Raw genomic sequence first — 20,198 nt, forward strand, 5'->3', positions numbered from 1 at the left:
ATCTTTGCTATGTTGGTATGTTTGCTCCTGTGGTGTGTTTGCTCCTGACTGCAGGTCAGGCAAGCTTTTTTAGCTCCTGCCAAATGGCACCATGATGTAGTTTTAAAAAAGGATTAAACTGGCAACAATACCAGTTGACATTTTTGGCTTTGTAGATTATTTGGCCACAATCAAGGAGTAGGTGGTCAGCTGACAGTATTTGACTGGTTACCTGACTGGTGTGCCATACATTTGAGACCTTTAAAGCAGGCATAGGCAAACTCCAGCCCTCCAGATGTTTGATACTACAATTCCCACCATCCCTGACCACTGGTCCTGTTAGCTAGGGATGATGGGAATTGTAGTCCCAAACATCTGGAGGGCCGGAGTTTGCCTATGCCTGCTTTAAAGGAGTTGGAAATTGAAGTCTTTTTGCCTACAGGAGTAAGTAGGTTTGTCAAAACTTAGATGAGGGCAAGGCAGACATGGCCCATATCCAAAACACAAAAATGTAATCCAGTATAATATGGGGGGACGGGACACAAAATGTGAATGTATTCAGATCTGTCAAATGTTCAGTAATATAATATTCAGGATTATTTGCAATGAAGTCAAGTAAGAAGGCAAAGCTGTTATCCATCTGGAGTACATACCGTCCTTGATTTGCTATTCTGATGCCTGGAACTACAGCTCCCATAATGCACTGCTGATGAAAGCATCATGTAATTTCTCAGCTGCTGCAGCACCGCACAGAATCTTCCTTTCCAAATGAAGGAGAGGAAGCTCCCAGCTCAAAGATGCTGTGGTTGCAAGTGTGTTCTTATAACCACAGAAAGTCTAAGACTGCAATACACTGATTTCAGAGAAAATTCAGCACTTTTATCCTCTAGGCATTCCTCTAGATCCAGCAATTTATGAAACATGCCTTCCTGTCTTATACCCATATTGGTCCCTTTTAAGGCTCTTTTTTCTTTGCCTTATCAATGCTGTTTTCTTCTTCTCATTATCTCCCTCCCATTTGAAGCCTCTCAGTTATTTTCTTTCTTTCTTTCTTTCTTTCTTTCTTTCTTTCTTTCTTTCTTTCGCTATCAAATTGTTTTGTGTCGCAAAGCATCTTAGCCTGTTCTTGTATTCCACAGATTATTAGGCTTCATTCACACAGCAGTTCATTCTGTTTCTCTGATGTTTCACTGACAGTTGTTTTCTGCATTATACTTGAGCTTTCACACAATGCAAAAACAGCTCCTAGAAATCTAGTGGAAGTTTAGCACTCATTTTTGTGTTAATTGGTTCCAGAAATAATGTGATTGCAACACCATCAACCTGGAAAATCACAAGAGTACGCTGGCATATGGTTCTTTCCTGCAATTTCCATGAGGGGATGTTTGGGATTTGGGGGCAGAAGCAGGCAATGTGTAAAAAATGTGGGGGAGTAGCAACCTCCATTGATGTGGGTTGTTGTGCTACACCACGCCCACTGAAATTTAGCATGACGTGCTGATGTCAGAAAGCCACGGTGCCATAATGCATCAGGTCTTGCAGCATGAGAGGAACATTAGAAAATTGTATCTGAAGAAGTGTGCATGCACACGAAAGCTCATACCAGGAACAAACTCAGTTGGTCTCTAAGGTGCTACTAGAAAGAATTTTCGATTTTGTTTTGACTATGGCAGACCAACACGGCTACCCACCTGTAATTAGAAAATTGGACAGAAGCACCAACATCATTGTCAGGAAAACTAACACAGTATTCCCCAAGTCTAAATGCACTTACTGGTAAGTCTTTTGCAGACTTCTGCTGTGACTGAATAGGCAGGACTCTTACCGTATGGTGTAGGGCAGTGGTTCCCAAACTTTTCTGAGCCAGTGTGGTGTAGTGGTTAAGAGCGGTAGACTTGTAATCTGGGGAACCGGGTTCATGTCTCCGCTCCTCCACATGCAGCTGCTGGGTGACCTTGGGCTAGTCACACTTCTTTGAAGTCTCTCAGCCCCACTCAACTCACAGAGTGTTTGTTGTGGGGGAGGAAGGGAAAGGAGATTGTTAGCCGCTTTGAGACTCCTTTGGGTAGTGATAAAGCGGGATATCGAATCCAAACTCTTCTTCTTCTTCTTTCTGGGCCACCTCCCTCTTGGTTCCATATGGTGCGGCACGTGTGCGCAGTGCATTGTATGCACTGCGCACACATGCTGTGTCTGGCGCACGGCGCGTGCGTCAGACGCAGCAATGCGCCGCACGTGTGCCGCCACTGGGTCCCATGTTTGCCGCCCCTGGTGATGGAGTGGCTTGGTAAGCCCCTGGACTCGTACCAAAGTATGCTAGAGATCTAAATACCAAGTTTTTGAATGAATTATTAGTTGGCATTTTAAGTGAAAGTTTGTAGCAACTCTGACTCTAGTTTTAATTCTTTCTTCCCACTTACACCCTTAGCACACACTAATAGCTGGTAGTAACTTAGGCAAGTTAGTTGTTGGCATCTATTTGTCTTGGGAGAAATGAAGGTGTGCACCTTTGGGGGTAAAGTCAAACTGCTGGAAGGTTGCAGTGCCTGCTGTGACTGTAGAGACTGATATGGGAGAGACATGTTTTGTTGCAGTTGGGGCAGATGAAGGCGTCTCGTTGTGCTGCTGTAGGTGCATCATGGCGTTTCTTCTCTCCGCGCTCCTCCCAGCCGTCATTCCTCCTCTGGTCACTTCTGTGTATGCACAACCTGACTGCAGTCTGCAAGGGGTTCCCACATGACGGGGTTAATGTTGCCAGCTTTCATGTCACATTTGAAGCTAGCACCTCAGACAGCATGTCCTTGGAGATCTTGCCATCTTCCATTCTGTGGACGTGACCAAGCCAGCTTAGGCTAGTTGATCTAGATTTCAATAAATGTGGTTTTCTTATTGTGCCTATGCAAATCTCGGCCATTTATCTAAAACTTTTCATCATTGATTTCTTTATGCTCCATTGCCACAGTGCTCTGTCATCTCTCTGTGTGTTACAGAGACTGCATCTACCTCTGGCCAACTTGCACAGAACCTCCAATGGTATTATCTCTAGCCACTGCTTAGAGTAATGCTTAGCATATATGCAGCATTCATTGACTGTACCCTAAACTTATAAATTAGGCCAGTGCCTCCAAACTACAGATTTGGGAATGGGAAACTGAGGGATGGTGACCTAATGCCATCTAGTGACTCCATGATCCATAGCTCAGCCTTCTTCAACCTTCTTCAGATGTTTTGAACTATAGCTTCCACCAGCCCAAGCCAGCAAGGCAAGTGGTCAGGGATGTTGGGAGTCATAGCCCAAAGCACCTGGAGGGCACCAGGTGGGGAAGTCTCATCGCTCATACTCTTCTGTATGGAGTCTTTCATAAAGACTGTTATATGTATATGTGTGGATTGGGTATTGTGCATTTGGGTGTAATTCTTATTCCCAACATGGCTATTTGAATGCATGCTGTGTCTTTGCAACCGCATATAGAAAGAGACAGCAAGGTGTAGTAGTTAGAGCATTGGGACTAGGGCCTGGGAGACCAAGGTTCAAATCCCTACTTAACAAGGAAGCTCATTGGGTGACCTTGGGCTGGGGTCACTGCCTCAGCCTACCCTAACCCACAAGGTTGTTGCTGTTGTGGAGATTCACTGAGGAGCAGGAGAGAACCATGTTTGCCATCTTGAGTGCCTTGCAGACAAAGATGGGAAATAAATGCAGTAATAAAGCAGATTGGAGGAGGTACTTCATCTAGTTAAAGGCATCTTTTGTGAGTGTAGGATTTGGGGTATCTGCCTGCTGATGATTACACCACCCATGTACTGGTACTATAGCGAAAAGGCAGGTTGCTGCCCGAAAGCACTTACAATCTAGGCAATGTGAGACACTAAGAGGGAGGTGAAGAGAGAAACCAATTTGCTTACACGTGTGCAGATTTTGTTGTCATTGGTGAGGGGGACTAATGAGGTTTCCTGGAAGAGTTGTGTTGTGAAGAGGGATTTAAGGGAGGGAGAGACAGAGATGCTAGTGTGTGTGTGTGTGTGTGTGTGAGAGAGAGAGAGAGAGAGAGAGAGAGAGCGTGCATCAGCATCTTCCAGCAGTGGCTCCTTCAGTGATCAGACCCCCCTCTGCCATCTCCCCCTCTAGGCGCTGTCCATTCTTTGGGTCTGCGCTTAGCCTTCCGGTCAGTCAAACTCATCCATTCCCGCAGCTGGTGGGTATCAGAGAAACCCACATTGATTTGCTGTAGTAAACTAGGGCAGGAAGGAGAATCACATTCCCCATGAACGGGAGAGGAGCTCTGTCCCTGCTGGGCAGGAATCCTCGAATGATGAATGAGGCTGTGTGAAGTCATCTTTGCTCGTCCAATCATCAGGCCTGATGGACTGCGAAAGGCAGGGCCTCCGCTGCAGATGCAGAAGCCTCTCAATACTCTGAATTGGCACACTTTCCCCTTAGAATGATGACTTGATGTTTTCATTCAAGGCTAGGGCAAACTGGGTGAGGCGAGACTCCCAGGGAAGGACCAGTCTTTTTCCAAGTGGGCTTTTTTTTTTTTTTTTTAAAGGGAGGTGGGTGGTGGTGAGGTGAGTGTATTTTATTTTATTTCCTCCCCCTGAGAGTGTGGTATGATCAAAACCTCACCTCCTTCCTCCGTGCACTGGATCCTTTTGTTAAGAGCATCTCTGAACATGCACCCACAACTGAGTCCTTTGCACCTTTCTGGCTTTCCTGGCACTCCTCCCTTTTGTCCCCCACCCCACTCCCTTGCTACTTGCCTCTTCCCAGAACATCCCTTTCACATGCCTCCTGGTTACTTTCCTATCCCGCTATCTTCTCCACATTCCCCCCCCCCGCCCCGTTTTCTGAAGTTCGTAGCTGAGGAATGCTTGGCTTTTATCTTCCTCCCCTTTGCAGTGAAAGGGGAAAGCGGGTCATATGCCCACTCCTTGGAGGGGACAGGGCATGTGGAGGGAAAAGGAGGGTGCCTCTGTTCTTCCGACAACAGGCCAAACCTTTTTTCTAACAACGGAAGCACTGAGAAATTGCTCAAACAGCTTCTCGGACTCCAGATGGCCATCTCCGTCGACAGCTTATCACAGGAGTTTATGTGTCCCCTGTGTGATTCCTCCATTGCAGGCGGTTGGATTAGATGACCCTTTGGGGTCCCCCCCCCAACTACAATTCTATGATTTATTATGGCATTGGTGTATCCTCCATTCCCCTCATTGGGAGTTGCCTCAGAGATCAGGGGAGAGCCGCTTTCTTGCCTCACCACCCCTTCTCCATTGCCCCCCCCCATAGAACTGTGTGTCGTCTCCTCTACCACGTCCTCATGTTTTATTTTCCCTTCTTTCTTCCCCTGCCCCCCACCTCCTTCTCAATGATCTTGTTGACTGATAGGCCAAGCAGAAAATATGGAGGCGTCTGATATGGCGACAGCAAAGGTAGGATGGAAATGCTGCCGGCCTCCCTGTGCGTAAGTTGCTTCGCTTGGCAAATTCTTATTTTTTTCCTTACGTTAACCTTCACTTAAATTACGTCCTTCTCTTCCACCCCCCAGGGAGGGGAAAAAAAATCTATGTTTGGTTGTGGCATTATACAGTCAAGATCTGAGAGAGTCGCTCTTCTCTCCATTTCAGAGGAGTGCACTTTCCCCACCACTGCCCCCATTTCCCCTTCTTGCACCCAGTTTATGCATAATGCGCTAAGGGTCTTGGATGCTTCTCTCTTGTCTCCATGTGCAGCATATCACACTGATGAGGAGGTGACCTGGGAGAAGGAAGGTCCCTTTGCTGCCTCGCCCAACCTCCCCTAATGCTCCTGCAATTGCTTCCCTGCATCAAGAGAAGCAGGGCTTTCACTCGGACTTCCTGGATCCTTGGCAAGCTTGGCTGTCGTCTAGCAGCAGAACACTAGAGGGTGTGCTTGAAGTAGAATTCCGAGGGAATTAATGTGCAAATTTGAAATTGCTCGGGGAATAATCCCTAAGCATGCCTTGCCTTCCCTGAAGTTAGATGGTGTACTGGAAGAGGGAGAACTGCCCCACCGGCATGTTACCTGCAGGCCATGGAAGGGCACTTGTGGGAACTAGTATGGGCAAAGTTGATACGAAAGGAAAACAGCTACCTGGATGGTAGTAGCGATTACGGAGTGGGGACTTAGGGGCATCTGACCCAATACTGCCCTCTCGTTTTGATGAGGCCTGTGTCCTCCATGACAGCAATATCCTCGCAGAATCTTTTCAGTCTAGATGAGGCTGGATTGTTCTGATCTGCACAGTGCAGATGCATGTCTCTGCAGCACGTCATAGAATCATTAAGTCAAGAGTAGTTGGTGTTTATATGCAGCAGCTGCCAGCTTGCTTTACTGCCACTGATCCTGTGCCTTTAAGTGCCCTGTGGCACATAGAAAGTTAATTGATGAAGGTTTTCCCGTCAGCCATCCAAATACCACAGACAGGAACATTGTTTCATTTCTATATGGTTTAAGATGCAGGACCAGTTCAGTAGCTGAGAACCTTATTTAAATGCAATTCTGTTTAGCAAGAATCCTAGGGAGGGAGAGAAAAAAGAGGTGCCCGTAATTCTTAGTTGCCCACGAGCTGTTGGCATGTGTATGAAAGTATCTAAACCAAGCCTTTTTTCCAAGAAGCTTCAAAGCTTTCAAATTCAGTTATCCAATATACTTCCTCATTCTCTTTGCTCTCTTCTTCCAAAAGTCATGCTCTTCATTTTTGAAGCACAGTAAAACCAGATGTTTCTAAAGGTGTCATTCCCATACTCCTAAGTATAGTTATCCCTTCCCTAATTTATTTTCCCTTGACAATATTCTTAACTTCTGTACTTTCTTTGGAATGTGGCATTTGGACACTTCTGTACTTGAGATGCACTGGCCCTTTCTGTTCACTCCTTGTGGCTTGTTAGATTTTGAGACAATTGTGGATATTATGGACATGCATCCTGGGGGTTGTTTCAGGCACAGAGGGTCCTTTTTAAGTAGCAATCCATGAAGTCATTCTGAGAACCTCCATTTCCAAATGGGCGTATTGGACTGTTGTCAGGAAATTACAGGACGGCTTTTGGGGGAGGGGGGCAAACTGGTAGAAAACATTATTGCAGATACAGTTACCAAGCAGATAGCAGAAGAAGTCTTGGTGAAGGCCAAATCTTGCCTCACTAACCTTTTAGAACTTACATTTTCAAGAAGCTTTTGAAGTGTTCCTCACCCAAAACTCCTGAGTAAGCTTCATAGCCGTGGAATAAGGGGAGAGGTTATACTGTGGATAAGTAACTGGTCAGCACTTGTGGGAAATTAGTGTTCAACTAGCCTAAAATAGTTGGTCAATTGACTGATCAAATATTGTCATGTAACTGCAGAGTGTTTTAAAAGCACCTGCCTTTTATAATTATTATTAGAAAACAAATATACTTTAATCATCAACAGGTGTGATAGCTAAATATAACAACAGATTTGTTAATAGTGTGAATAATGAAATTAAGTAGTCAAGTAACCTTTACTCAGAGTAGACCCACTTAAATTAATAGCCACGGCTAACAGGCCCATTAATTTCAATGAGCCTACTCTGAATAAAGGTAAGTTGACTACACCCCATGAGAACTTCAACAGAATTTGAGTGGCAGACGAAGATGGTGGAACATGCTGAACTTGCAAAACTGACCGGCAGGGTCAGAAACCAGGATGACTCAAGGTTTCAAAGGGATTGGAGTAAATTTGTGGACTATCTAAGATTGAACCGAGGAAGTTTGAAAACACTAGTAGGATTAGAATAAACCTTTGACATAGTTCAATAGACTAAGTGGAAAAAACTGTGCGATGAGATTGGACTAGAAAACCTGCTGACGAGACGGAGGGGAGTCGTAGCTCGGCAGACCATAGATTTATGTATGTGTGTGTGTAGATGTTTAATTGGATGTAATTTGATTTAATTGGAAAATAATAAAAATTATTATAAAAAGAGAGAACTTCAACAGAATTGGGTGCGGTTTCCATAAATGAGAACAATTCACTGAATGTGTCTTCCCCGTGGCTTTTATTTTAGGGATAAGATTATATTGTGGATAAGTAACTGGTTAAGAAACAGGAAACAGAGAGCAGGAATAAACAGACAGTTCTCCTAATGGAAGGATGTAGAAAGCGGAGTCCCCACGGATTGGTACTGGGACCTGTGCTTTTTAACTTCTACATAAATTATGTAACATTAGTAGTGAACAGTGTGGTAGCTGATGATACCGAACTGTCCATGGTGGTTAAAACAAAAAGAATTGTAAGGAGCTTTGAAAGTAACAAATGTAAGCAAATGTAACATGCATTGGAAAAACAAAACAAAAAATCATAATTCCCATACACACTCATTGGGGTGGTGGTGGTCTGAACTGGTGGTGAATGACCCAGAATGAGACAATAGGGTCATAGTATAATAGAATTGTAGAGCTGGGAGGGATCTTGAGGGTCATCTAGTTCAACTCCTTGCAGGAATCTCCACTAAAGCATCCATGACAGATGGCCATCCAACCTTGGCTTAAAATCCTCTAATGTGAAGGAGAGTCCACCACATTCCAAGGTAGTCTGAAGTGGATAGCTTGATGGGCCTGTCAATATAATAATGTTGCTATACAAATCTATGTTAAGACCACACTTGGAATGCTGGAAGAGATTCAGAAAAGGGCAAGGGAAAAATGGTTAAGGATCCTGGTGCAGCAATTTCCCTATAAGGAATGGTTACAACATTTGGGGCTTTCAATTTAGAAAAGAAAGAGTAAGGGTAAATATGATAATGGTGCGTAAGATTATGCCTGGAGAGGGTGGAGAGGTGAAGTTTTTCTACCAGTCTCATAGTACTAGAACCCAGAGGGACTATTTCAGGACAAAGGTGGTGTTCTTCATGCAGCACAGTTAATTCATGGAACTTTCTCCCACAAGAAGTAGTGATGGCCACTGACTTGGAAGTCTTTAAAAGAGGATTAGGCAAATTCATGGAGGAGAAGACCATCAGTGGCTAATAGCCAGGATGGCTATGTTTTACCAGTTGCTGGGAATTGCAAGTGGGAAGAATACTGTGGCATTCAGTTCTTGCTTGCGTTCTTCCCATAGGTGCGTGGCCACTCTGACAACAGGATGCTGGGCTAGGTGGTCCTTTGGTCTGAAGAAGACTTGAGAAGACCATGTTCTGAGGACCAGCTCTAGCCTGAAACACAATTTAAATTCTGTGCATAATGTTGTTGTTCAGCATTTCTATAGCAGGTTTTATAAGTGTTCAAAACATGCAACCTTATAAGGTAGGGCAATATTCTGGCCATGCTGCAGATGGGTAGAGGAAGACGAGAGAACAGTTTGCCTAAAGCCGCCGAGCAACTTCATGGCTAAGCTCACAACTCGAGTGCCTTGGCCACTGTTTCTATACTAGGTGTCTGGTGTGTTCCACAAACACACCAGACACCTAGTATTGAGAATCTCCATAAATTCTGGCCGAGTATGTGAGACTGCCCCTGCGGATGTGCCATAAATAAACAGGAGAAAATATATTCCCATGACTGGGCTTTCAGTGCTGCTCTCAGTGCTGCTCTCCTTCCCTTCCCTGCTTCCTTTATAAATATTTTGTAGCATCTCACCCAGCATGCCTTGGGAGCAGAGGTTGCCACTTGGATAAACTGCCTCCTTCCTTCACCTAGTTTTTCCTTACTCCATCTCTCCTGGCAATCTCCTTGACCTCCAAAATGTTCTTGGCTGCATGCTCAGTGCCTGACATCTCCCTTTCCTTTTTAAAAATATAAAACCTTATACTGTACATTGCTGAATGTGATTCTGCAGTACTGCTTTGTCCCAGATTTCACCAGGTTTGCAGGTCTCCTGACCCATTTTACAGCCAAAAGGGCCCAGCATCCCAGGAAGGTGTGCAGGTTAGAAAGCAGCTCAGAGCAAGAAGTGTGGGTTTAAAGTTAAAAGAACTTCCGCGGTTGGACACTGCCACACAACTGATTTGCAGCTTGATGCACTGTGCTCTGAGAAAACACTGCCTGTCCCTTACCAATCAGGATTTGGTTCAGAATCAATTCCACTTTAGTGAAGTACAGTAATTGATTGCAGATAATTTCTCAATCAAAGAACAACCTCAGTGATTATTAATATTGATGGTGATTATAATATAGTGTAGCATCAATGTGCATGGTGCTTTCAAGAGCCAAATAAGTGCTTGCCCCAATGAGGTTACATTCAAAATATTTGATCCTGCGTTAGCCAATAACATGTGCGCCATCAAGTGTGTGTGTGTGTGTGTAAACCTATGCATAAGCTCCAGTTTGATCTGTTGTTATTTTCATTAAGGAGCTGTAATTCATGAAATCTTGCCGCTTTCAAGTTTTAAATGGTGAACGTCCATACAAGCACACCAATACATGTGCCTTTAAGGTGGCACAATGCTCTTTTGCATCAGAAGCCTGCTCCACAGCTAATCAGAGCAGGGCCTTCAGTGGGACAGCCCGTTTTGTGGAACGGCACCTCTGTTTTCTGGCTGGATGAAGATTCAGTATTATTTGTATTGCTTTTAAATCTATCTTTAGTTTTTGTATTGTTTTTAAATCTATTTTTAGTTGTTTGACTTGCATGATTGTCATTCATAATGAAGCTGATATAAAAGGTGATTCAAATGGTGATATTCTAAAGATAACAAGAAACGGTCAATTGGCAGTATTGCATGCCCAGGACCAACTGGCCAAGCTGCTCCATTATTGTCAGTGAACTCTGGCTCAGGGCAGATTTTGGGTTTAGCTAGAAAGTAGATAATGGGTTTGATCTTGTGATATCAGTTAGCGGTCTCGCATAAAATGCAGTGAAATTGTTGGTGCGTGTTTTGAATTTGTTAAATATTGAGCTGAGTTTGTTAAAGAGCTCTAGCTCTTCAGTTGTGGCAATGGGTGAGGTGGGTCTTGGCTATTTCCATGCTGGTTTTTGTTTTTGAGAGTCCAGAGCAGGTGTTCTTTTAAGCCAGTTTATTTCCTGCATGTTTTCATTACGATACGATGCGATACAATACGATACGATAATCTTTATTGTCATTGTCCCATACAGAACAACGAAATTGAAAAATCTACATCAGACATGCAAAAACCGACAAGCCTAGTATCCTGAAAATGCCTATCGACTCATTCCCCATCCCACCTATGCATAATTAAGGTACTGGAGCTCTTCAGCTCCCGACTGGAAGGAATGGCGTCCAAACCGGAAGTACCTCCTGAACTTTAATACCCTACCTGGTTAGCCCCCGAAAAACTCTGATGCCCCACAACTAAATACAGATACTCCCTTAGAGACTGCCTTACCAATCCTAGGGGAGGGCTGAGAAGGGGGGGGGGGGATCTACTAGAACCACCAAGATCCACCAACTATCACCAGGTACAAGAGGCACATTTAGAGCTAACAAATTATGATCCCAGGGATTTGTTCTGAGTATCAAAACTGAACTGAGTTTGCAGTCCTGCTTCTACACAAAAGTAGACTCATGTTGCCACTCACCACCAACACTTCTCTTCATTTCAACAGTATAATTTGAGGAGGAGTCATATAGTTGTTGCCATTGTTAAGCAATGGTGAGCCAGAAAGCCTTGCCAAACTTCTTCAAATCCCACCCAGAGATTCCCCCCCCCTGCATTTATAGCCCACCTTTTTCCTCAAAGGAGCTTAAGGTCTCTCATTTAATCCCCACGACAATCCTGTGAGGTAGGTTAGGCTGAGAGGCTTGTCCATTGTCGCCTAGTGAATTTCATGGGGGGGATTCGAACTCTGGTCTCCCAGGCCCTAATCTGACACAGTAACCACTACACCACACTGGCTCTCCCAACAGTAGATTTCACTCTACCTTCTCCCTGTCTCTGGGGACAGCAGGAACGACCTTGTCCCTTGCTGCTAATCTTCCTGGCTTTTCAGGTGGTCTACAGAAGCCTAATTCCCCCCTCCTCTTGGATTGATTGTGTGTGTTGGGAGGGGGTGGGAAGAGCCATGAACCAAACCTTTCAGATAACAGTGTTTTGGGTCAGAACCTACTAGAGCCAAGTTAGAGTATCTGTGCACTGAATTGCCTGCTGGGGTCTCCACTGCACTACTCCAGATTTAGGTGATGATATTTATGGAGGGTGGGAAAATAAACCCCCCACCATATTTCTTTTGTTTTTAGCTAGGATTTCACAAACTTGGGTCTCCAGCTGTTTTTGGACTACAATTCCCATCATCCCACTAGTCCTGCTAGCTAGGGATGATGGGAGTTGTAGTCCAACGACAGATGGAGACCCAAGTTTGGGAAACTCTGGTTTAAAACCTGCCATTCCTCAGCTTTGTGAACCCCTAAACTCAATCCAGAATCCTGTTTTCATTGTCGCCGTTTGGCCTGGAAAAGGGCAAGGGCGTTCTCTCCCCGGTGCAGAGTGCCTTTCTTCCCCTTTTTGGAAATCACAGCCTTATTTCCTACATAGCCAGGACTAGGGTGTCCCATGTATGAGAGAGAGGGGATTTCGGGCAAGTGCCCTCGGCACCTAGGAGGCTGATCCTGACCCGATTTATTCGGGAGCTTAATAAGCACGGCTAGAATTGACGCCTCGGAGACTTAGAAGCTCGATTTCTTGACAGCGGAACTGAACTGGACTTGCTCCCAAGTAAAGATGCACAGAACTCGCACCCGGCTCCTAGTGCATGCCTGCTTATGGACGCCAGTCCTGCCCGAGACCGCGGGATTCCTCGGGAAGGAAACAGGTGCAGCCTAAGCGAGGCGCTCTGGGGAGTCCCCGGACGGAGGCTGGCCCCGCGCGCCCTCCCCTCCCCTCGGCTGCTTCCATCCGCGGGACCGCGCGGCGGGCATCCTCCTCCCTCCGTAGGCTGGCCCAGCTTGGCCGGCTTTCCCTTTCGCAGGCGGCGGGCGCCTTTAAAGGGCGGGAGCAGCCGCTCGGGCCGGGCAAGTGGGCAGGCGAGGCGCGCTGCGCCGGGGTCGCATCGATTCGAGGACCCGGCAGGAGGAGGAGGAGGAGGAAGATTAGCTGGAGGAGGACGACCAGCAGCAGCAGCAGCAGCAAGGGCTGGATCCGGACCCCCGGCGGGGCTTGGCGCTGCGCCGCCCCTGGGTGCCGCCCCAGCATCTGGGAGCTTGCCGCGGGCGCCTGGGCCGTTGGCGGCGGCGCGGGGAGGCCATGGCATGATCTCCGCCTCGCTGGCGTGCCCGGGCTGCCCGCGCTCCGCAGAGCCGGCCCCCGGCAGCAGCAGCAGCGAGAGCGGCGGCGGAGTAGCGAGAGCGGCGGCAGCAGCAGCCTGGGGCGGCGGGGCGGCGCTGCCCTCCTCCTGCCGCCCGCCCGTCTTCCATGCCGGGACGGTGCGCTTCCCCGGCAGCCTGCGCCTGCCCGGCCTCTTCCACTATGTCTTGGGAGCCGCTCCGGCGTCGTCAGTGGGCAGCCAAGGACACGACGGGCACCGGCTGATCGTGACTGTACTAATGAAAGGCTTCAAGCTTGCCTGGTAAAGAAAAAAAAGAAAGAAAGAAAGAAAAGGAAGCGGGTGGGCCGGGCGGTGGGCGGCGCCGGGTCTGGGGATCGGGCTCCTCGGCTGGCCTTCCAGGCCACCACCCCCGGTGTGCTTTTTTCTATAGGGCTGCATCACCGGAGAGGTGCTGGGATGTCCGCTGGGAGGAGCGCACGGGAGCTGAGCTTCACTGCAGGGTGTTAATGAATCCCGGGGAAGGAGGAAGAGGATCATGCAAAAGGGCTTCTCTTTGAGCAGCAGCAGCGCCTCTGCATCAACGATGCTGGTGCAGTGGCGCCTCTTGGCTCTCTCTCTCTCTCTCTCTCTCTCTCTCTCTCTCTTCTGCCTCTCCCCTTTCCTTGCCACACCTCTCTCCCCTGCCTGCCGACTAGGTGTGCAGTTGCAGGCAGGCCCTGCCGCTGGTTTCTCTGCTGAGTGGGCAGCAGTGCGGTATATTTGGAAGAAGATCCCTCTCCTCCCCCTTAAAAATAATCATAAAAATAAATGGGACGCTTCCAAACTTTTCTTCTTTCTATTATATGTTGTCGATTAGTAGTTTGGTGCATAGACAGCTCCTTCCCAGCCTGATCCCGGAGATGCAGGCAAGGACCAACTCCTGTGGGCGTAGCAACTTGCAGGCTTTTGAGTTACATAAAACTCTTTGTCAAGGAGAATGGAAAGAGATTGCACCGTCCCTAAGTGTACAGTAGGCGAGAGAGGAAGGATAGATTTATATTTCTGTTTGTTTTAAGTAGGTAGGTATATGTATTTCTTTTGTTAATGTGATTGTTGTTGTTTGAGTTGTTATTATGTTTTGTTATGTGTATTGTGTTGGTTTGTTTCTACCTTATATTGAAAATAATAAAAAAAATCTTATTTTTAAGTGTACAGTAGGCGAGAGAGGTGGTGCTTAAAATTGCAGCATTTGTAGCTCACCTTGATCTCCCCCCCAATGCCTGAGATGTAGCCACTCTCTTTATTTCCTGGAGAGGAAAGATTATGTGTTGCTTGAAGCCTTGAATGCTTCTGTCCTGCACACAGGGTATGTGGGATCGCTTTCCCTGTCCCATGTCCTTTTTTTTGAATATATTTTCAAAAATACAGGAGCCGGCACAATAATTTCCATGATTGTTTCAACTTGGGGACTAAGGACATAGTCTCATTGCCATGCTTTCCCAGGAATTTCTTGAAATGTTGCCGAAGGTGATGGGGTCCTGTGCTTGTGTTACAGACACCCCCTAAGAACTTGTGACCATAAGCCATTGTTTGGGTTTGTTCTTATTAATTGTTGTTATTGCATTTACATCCCGCCTTTCCTCCATGGAGCTCAAGGTGGCATTCACAATTTAACCCCCTCCCCCCAATTTTATCTTCACAACAACACTGAGAGGTAGGTTAGGCTGAAAGATGGTGAATGGCCCAAGGTCATAAGTTTGATAGAAGAGGTTCCATTGTAAAGATGCATTGAGATAATACTTAAAATTGTCTTGTGAACTACTCTGAAATCTACGGATGAAGGGTGGTATACAAATTTTAATAATAATAATAGAAACTTATTATTTGGAAGTTGAGCGAAAGTCAACATAGTTTTTTTGTGTTTATACACTCCAAGTCCTCTTTATAAAAAGTAAAGTGAGTTTATTATGGTTTATTATGGTGCTTTCTTCAATATAGGTAATTGGTACTTGAGTAGGAGAGATGTTCACATACTCCACTGAAATATGAATTGTTCTTTCTTCCAATAAGCAGTCATTTAGTAAGGTGGTGGCTGAAATATTGATTAAATCCATTTTATTGTGCCTAGTAGTACTGCCTACTTGCATAAATGGTTAGAAAGCTGTTGTAGAGTGAGATACTTCCATTAGTAGGAGGTATTGGGGGGGGGGAAACTTAAATATGTTAAAATAACTTGGAGTGGTCATTTTTTTTACAATAAACTTTAGGTTTGCATTCGTTGATTGGTCAGGTTTATGTTATAGAAAGCATCTTGAATTGAGCCTTGGTTTTTTTGGGGGGGGGGCTGGCTTACTAGGCCTTTAAGATGTTTCAATTTTTAATTATGTGTGTGTGTGTGCACCAATACAGATTGAGAAAGTTTAGTATACAGCTGGAGCTGCACTTGCAATAACGTAATGCAGGCAACGGGTAGATGATATTCCGATTACCTCTCAAACTTCCACACAATTTCAGCACCATGCTGTTATGTTCTTGAATGAATGAAGTGTTGGATTGGGCTGGAGTATTTATTGCATAATAGTTTAGCAATGCTTCCTGGCAAGCAAGACCCGTGTTACAGTCTGCGAATAGTAAAACTGTAGTGTTTGCAACAGGCTGGTCTGCCCACTCATGAAAAATAATTTCTTCTTAATTATGTAACAGTGTGATTTGCTCACATTGAAACATATATTTAAAGTAATTGATGCTGCAGAATGGCTGGGGCTACAATCTCTCTCTCTCTCTCTCTCTCTCTCTCTCTCTCTCTCTCTCCTCCATCCCCCGCTAGATCAGAGGCTAAGAAGGATTGGGCAGGAACAGTACGTGCATGGCAGACTTTATAGATTCACACTCCGCATTCAGAAAAAAAGAGAGAGATGCTGATTGTATGTTTTGGGCAACTCTTACATCTAGTGATAAATATGCTCAGAAGATGCTAGAGGGCGCTGCCTCACTGCCGATGCCTACTCTCTAACAAGCATGATAATTTTTGTCCTACTTGATGTTTATGTTAGGAAGGAAAGCTTGCTCTTTCTTCTCTTTCTTTCTTTCTGTATACATTTTTAGTGTTTTCTAGGCCTCCTTGCTTTCTGTAGAAGAAGCCATTATGATCCTATTCACTAAGGAGGTTCAGTAGTCACTCTGATTTTAGAGGATGGGAAATAGGTGATGATGGGATGCAATGCACTGGGGATTTTTCTGCACAACCTTAATGGAAAAATATATACTTTCCATGGTTGTGTTGTTTTCCAGCAACTTTGGGAGGGCCTTCCTTTTTGCTGAATGCTTCAAGTTATCTGAAAGTGTTATAGTGCAGCATTGATTTTTCAAGGGAGTGTGCATTTTAAACTAGACTGAAAAGTTAAAAAAAATAAACAGATTGAGCTTGGTGGGTATATATTATGAAAACAGAAGTGAATTTCTGCTCAGCTATGAAACTGGATGATCTTGGGACAAAGTAGTGACATAACCTACCTTGGAGGGTTGCTGTGAAGATAAACAAAGCCCTTTTTATGATGCTTTCAGCACTGAGGGAGCATGGAAATTACAGGTAGTAATTAAGTAGAGTCTTTCCATTTTTTGTTTTAAAATAGCTTTTACTCATTCTGTAATTCTTCTCTTGATTGAAAAGTATAAATAAGGATTGTAAAACAGTGCTCCTTGCTCTTTATTTAAGTTTTTTTTAAAAAAATATCTGCCAAGTATTTTATCCTGTTTGTATTTGCAACTCTTACTGTCCATAGTGATAGCAAACATCGCAGCAAGCAAAAAGGGTTTTGAAAGTGCCTTCTGTGACTTTTCAATGTAGAAACACTCTGACGCCTCCTTTAAGTGCAGTAAAGTAGTCCACGTTTTGTAGAAGAGGACGGTCCACTTTCCATCTTCAGAATCGTAGAGTTGGAAGGGGACCACAAGGGTCATCTAGTCCAACCCCCTGCAATGCAGGAATCTTGGTCTTGTTATCCTTGGTGGCCATTTAATTCTTATTTCTTGTTCTTTGTACATGTGGGAATGTTGAAGCTGAACGTTGGAAGGTTCAAGACAGAACAATAATGCTTCTGAATACCAGATACTGGGAGCCACAGAAGGGGAGATTGCTCTGGTGCCCGAATCCTGCTTGTAGGTGTCCAACTGGCTGGCCATTGTGAGAACAGGATGTTGGACTAGATGGGCCATTGGCCTGATCCAGCAGGCTATTCTTACGTTCTTATGTGTGGGTTGGGTTACTACATGGGACTGTTAAAACAATTTACTAATCTTTACAGCATTTTCTCTCTCTCATGGTATTAGAAATCTGCTATTGGTTGTATTCCTTGTAATGTTGGTTGTTCATTTGACTGCATAGGATTTTTTGAATGGTAAATGTTGTGAACCACCCTGATATCTATGGGTATAGGGTGGTATGCAGATTTCATCATCATCATCATCATCATCAAGTTCCTGCTTGAAAATAATAGCAGTAGATTTGGAATTTGATGGATTGCGCTGTTGAGGTATCCACAGATAGTAATCATCGTTTTATCCACAAGGAACTTGGATTCCGGCAACCAGCTAATTTTATTTATTTAAAATGCTTGTTCCATGACTGTTTTATATTAAAGTATACTCCAAGTTTTGTTTGATCATTTGAAAACCGTTGGTACAGATATTTTAGAGACGGGAATCTCATGGGAAGAATCCCTTTGGTTTTGCATACAGTAGTTGGGAAAGGGTTAAATTAAATATTAGATTTCAGGTCTCTTCTGCTAGTCACGATGCTAACTCCTGGCTTTCTTTAGCACAACTGATGTGTGTGAATCATGATTCAGTATCCATAATGTAATTAGATCTTTTATATTTATACATGGTTTTAATTCTATTAATGTTTAATTGTTTCTTAATGGTCCCTCCCTACGTTTTCAGCTGTTCCTGTTTTATCTGTAAGTCTCCTTGAAACCCCGTCAATAATAATAATCATAGAATTTTGGGAGAAAAGGTTGGGGAGCTCATATTGAAATTAGATTAGACCTTAACTCTGTAATTAGATCACTGCTGGCAGGTGTTTGTGTTTGAGTGTTTTGGGTAAGCATTATTAGCAGCAAGGGTAAATTGTACTGTACATCTGCACTTGGGTAACAATGACCTTCTTGGGGGAGGCAGTGAATTCCTCCTTGAGAAAACTGACAGCTCAGCACTTCAGCTTTTTGGTTATTTGACTAATGTGATTGACCTTTCCTGTGCAAGGAATCTTGTGGAAAGTGTGTGTAGCCCAAGTGGCTGCTGGGGGTTCCTTTCTGTTTGTGGAGAGTGAGGCTCCTTTCAGTTGGATTGTGGCAGTTGGAGCTCAGGTAAGGCTCTCCTTTCAGTCATGAGGTTTCACTTTCCATCACCTTTTAAACAAAACAGTGGCCAATGTCGTTGATTGTCCCCAAAACACTTCCTGATGCCACGTCCATGAAGCTGATGTAAAGAGGCCGAAAGTTTAGAGCCAGTGTGGTGTAGTGGTTAAGAGCGGTAGACTCGTTATCTGGGGAACCGGGTTCATGTCTCCACTCCTCCACATGCAGCTGCTGGGTGACCTTGGGCTAGTCACACTTCTCTGACGTCTCTCAGCCCCACTCACCTCACAGAGTGTTTGTTGTGGGGGAGGAAGGGAAAGGAGAATGTTAGCCGCTTTGAGACTCCTTCGGGTAGTGAAAAGCGGGATATCAAATCCAAACTCTTCTTCTTCTTCTTCTTCTTCATCCAATTGCCAAACTTGCTTGATGTACTGAGCTAATATTATCCAAGATCATCATTTCAGGCTCTTCTGTGGAGCCCTTACCTAACACAGGTGGATAGTACCTGGGGGAAAGATCCTTTCTGTTGTGGCACCCTGTATGTGGAATGCCTTGGGCCATAATTTTAAGCGATCAGGTGCCAGGTAAGGCATTTGAAATCCGGACATTGATTCTTCTTCTTACATAGTTCCTTACCTTTATTGTTGTGACGGACCTCAAAAGCAGAAAGCTGGAAAGCAGCATGTCAAGTTTAAACTGAATGAACATTGTGTTCATTCAGTAGTTCTCAACTTTTTTTCAGGCCACACTGCCTGCTTGGTTCCATACACTCATCCCCTGTGCCCCCCTACTATATAAAAAGCATTATTTGGAATAGTTGTTTGAACGATCCACTAAGGAAGATAATAGCACAATAAAATTCAGAACTGTAACAATTAATTGCACATTTATTCAAATTCAATTAAAACTACTTACATTAATCAATTCCACAAAACCGATGAACTTTATCCAGTGATGCCAGCTTTTCAAAGTCCAATAATCATTTATACATCCAGCAGTCACCTGCCACCCATTTGCCTCTTAGCTCCCCCTAGGTATCCCATTATCCCCCCACCCACCCCAGGCAGTGTTTGAAATTAGCCAAGTGCCAGGCACATTTGCACCTATTGGCCAGGCTGGTGCTTGACATCTCCACTATCTGGAGGTGCATGCCTGGGAATCATTGGAACTTGACTGTTTTCACACCACATCCTGTAGAATTCTATCAGTTATATTTTATCTGCACAAACAGAATGAATTTCAGGAACCAAAATGCTTTTTCTGTGCAGGAGCAGTGAACGACGTTATAGCTAATAGTTGAAGCTTGTCTTCACTTACCCCATCCTATTGCCCTGCTCACATTTGTGAAGAATATTCTTACATTATGAATGATCTGTATCATTATTAAGAAAAAGAGGTAGGAATAGGTTAATATATATGTGGACTGTCCCTGGATAAAGAGACTTTTCTTCTTTACGTTTTCAAAGTTCTTAACCTAGCTCAAGGTTGTCATTTGAACTAGGCAGATGTGTAACTGATAATCACAGTTAGTGCATTGTTTGAAAAATAGGACTTTAGAGCTGTTTTGCCCCAAAATGGCAACTAGACATTCCGTTTTGGCAATTGTAACCTTGGTTAAAGGAGACAGTTGGCCCCCAGCTTATACAGTTGTACCTTGGAAGTCGAACGGAACCTGTTCCGGAAGT

The 20,198-nt window shown here is 44.7% G+C and overlaps 1 protein-coding gene across 9 annotated transcripts in view; it reads left to right on the forward strand.

The window, feature by feature from the left end:
* The window catches only part of GRAMD1B (GRAM domain containing 1B), a 212,195-nt gene that overhangs the window by 110,381 nt on the left and 81,616 nt on the right, over window positions 1-20,198 (forward strand). Inside the window, exon 1 of one of the 9 annotated variants that reach the window (XM_033172642.1) lies at window positions 13,315-13,477. The exons of the other annotated variants lie outside the window; for them this stretch is intronic. Coding sequence (XP_033028533.1) covers window positions 13,455-13,477 — 23 coding nt within the window. The 5' untranslated portion in view covers window positions 13,315-13,454. Of the gene's footprint in view, window positions 1-13,314; window positions 13,478-20,198 lie in introns of those variants that run through there. 9 annotated transcript variants of the gene reach the window in all.

This window comes from Lacerta agilis, chromosome 15 (genome assembly GCF_009819535.1).
Source record: "Lacerta agilis isolate rLacAgi1 chromosome 15, rLacAgi1.pri, whole genome shotgun sequence".
NCBI lineage: Eukaryota > Metazoa > Chordata > Lepidosauria > Squamata > Lacertidae > Lacerta > Lacerta agilis.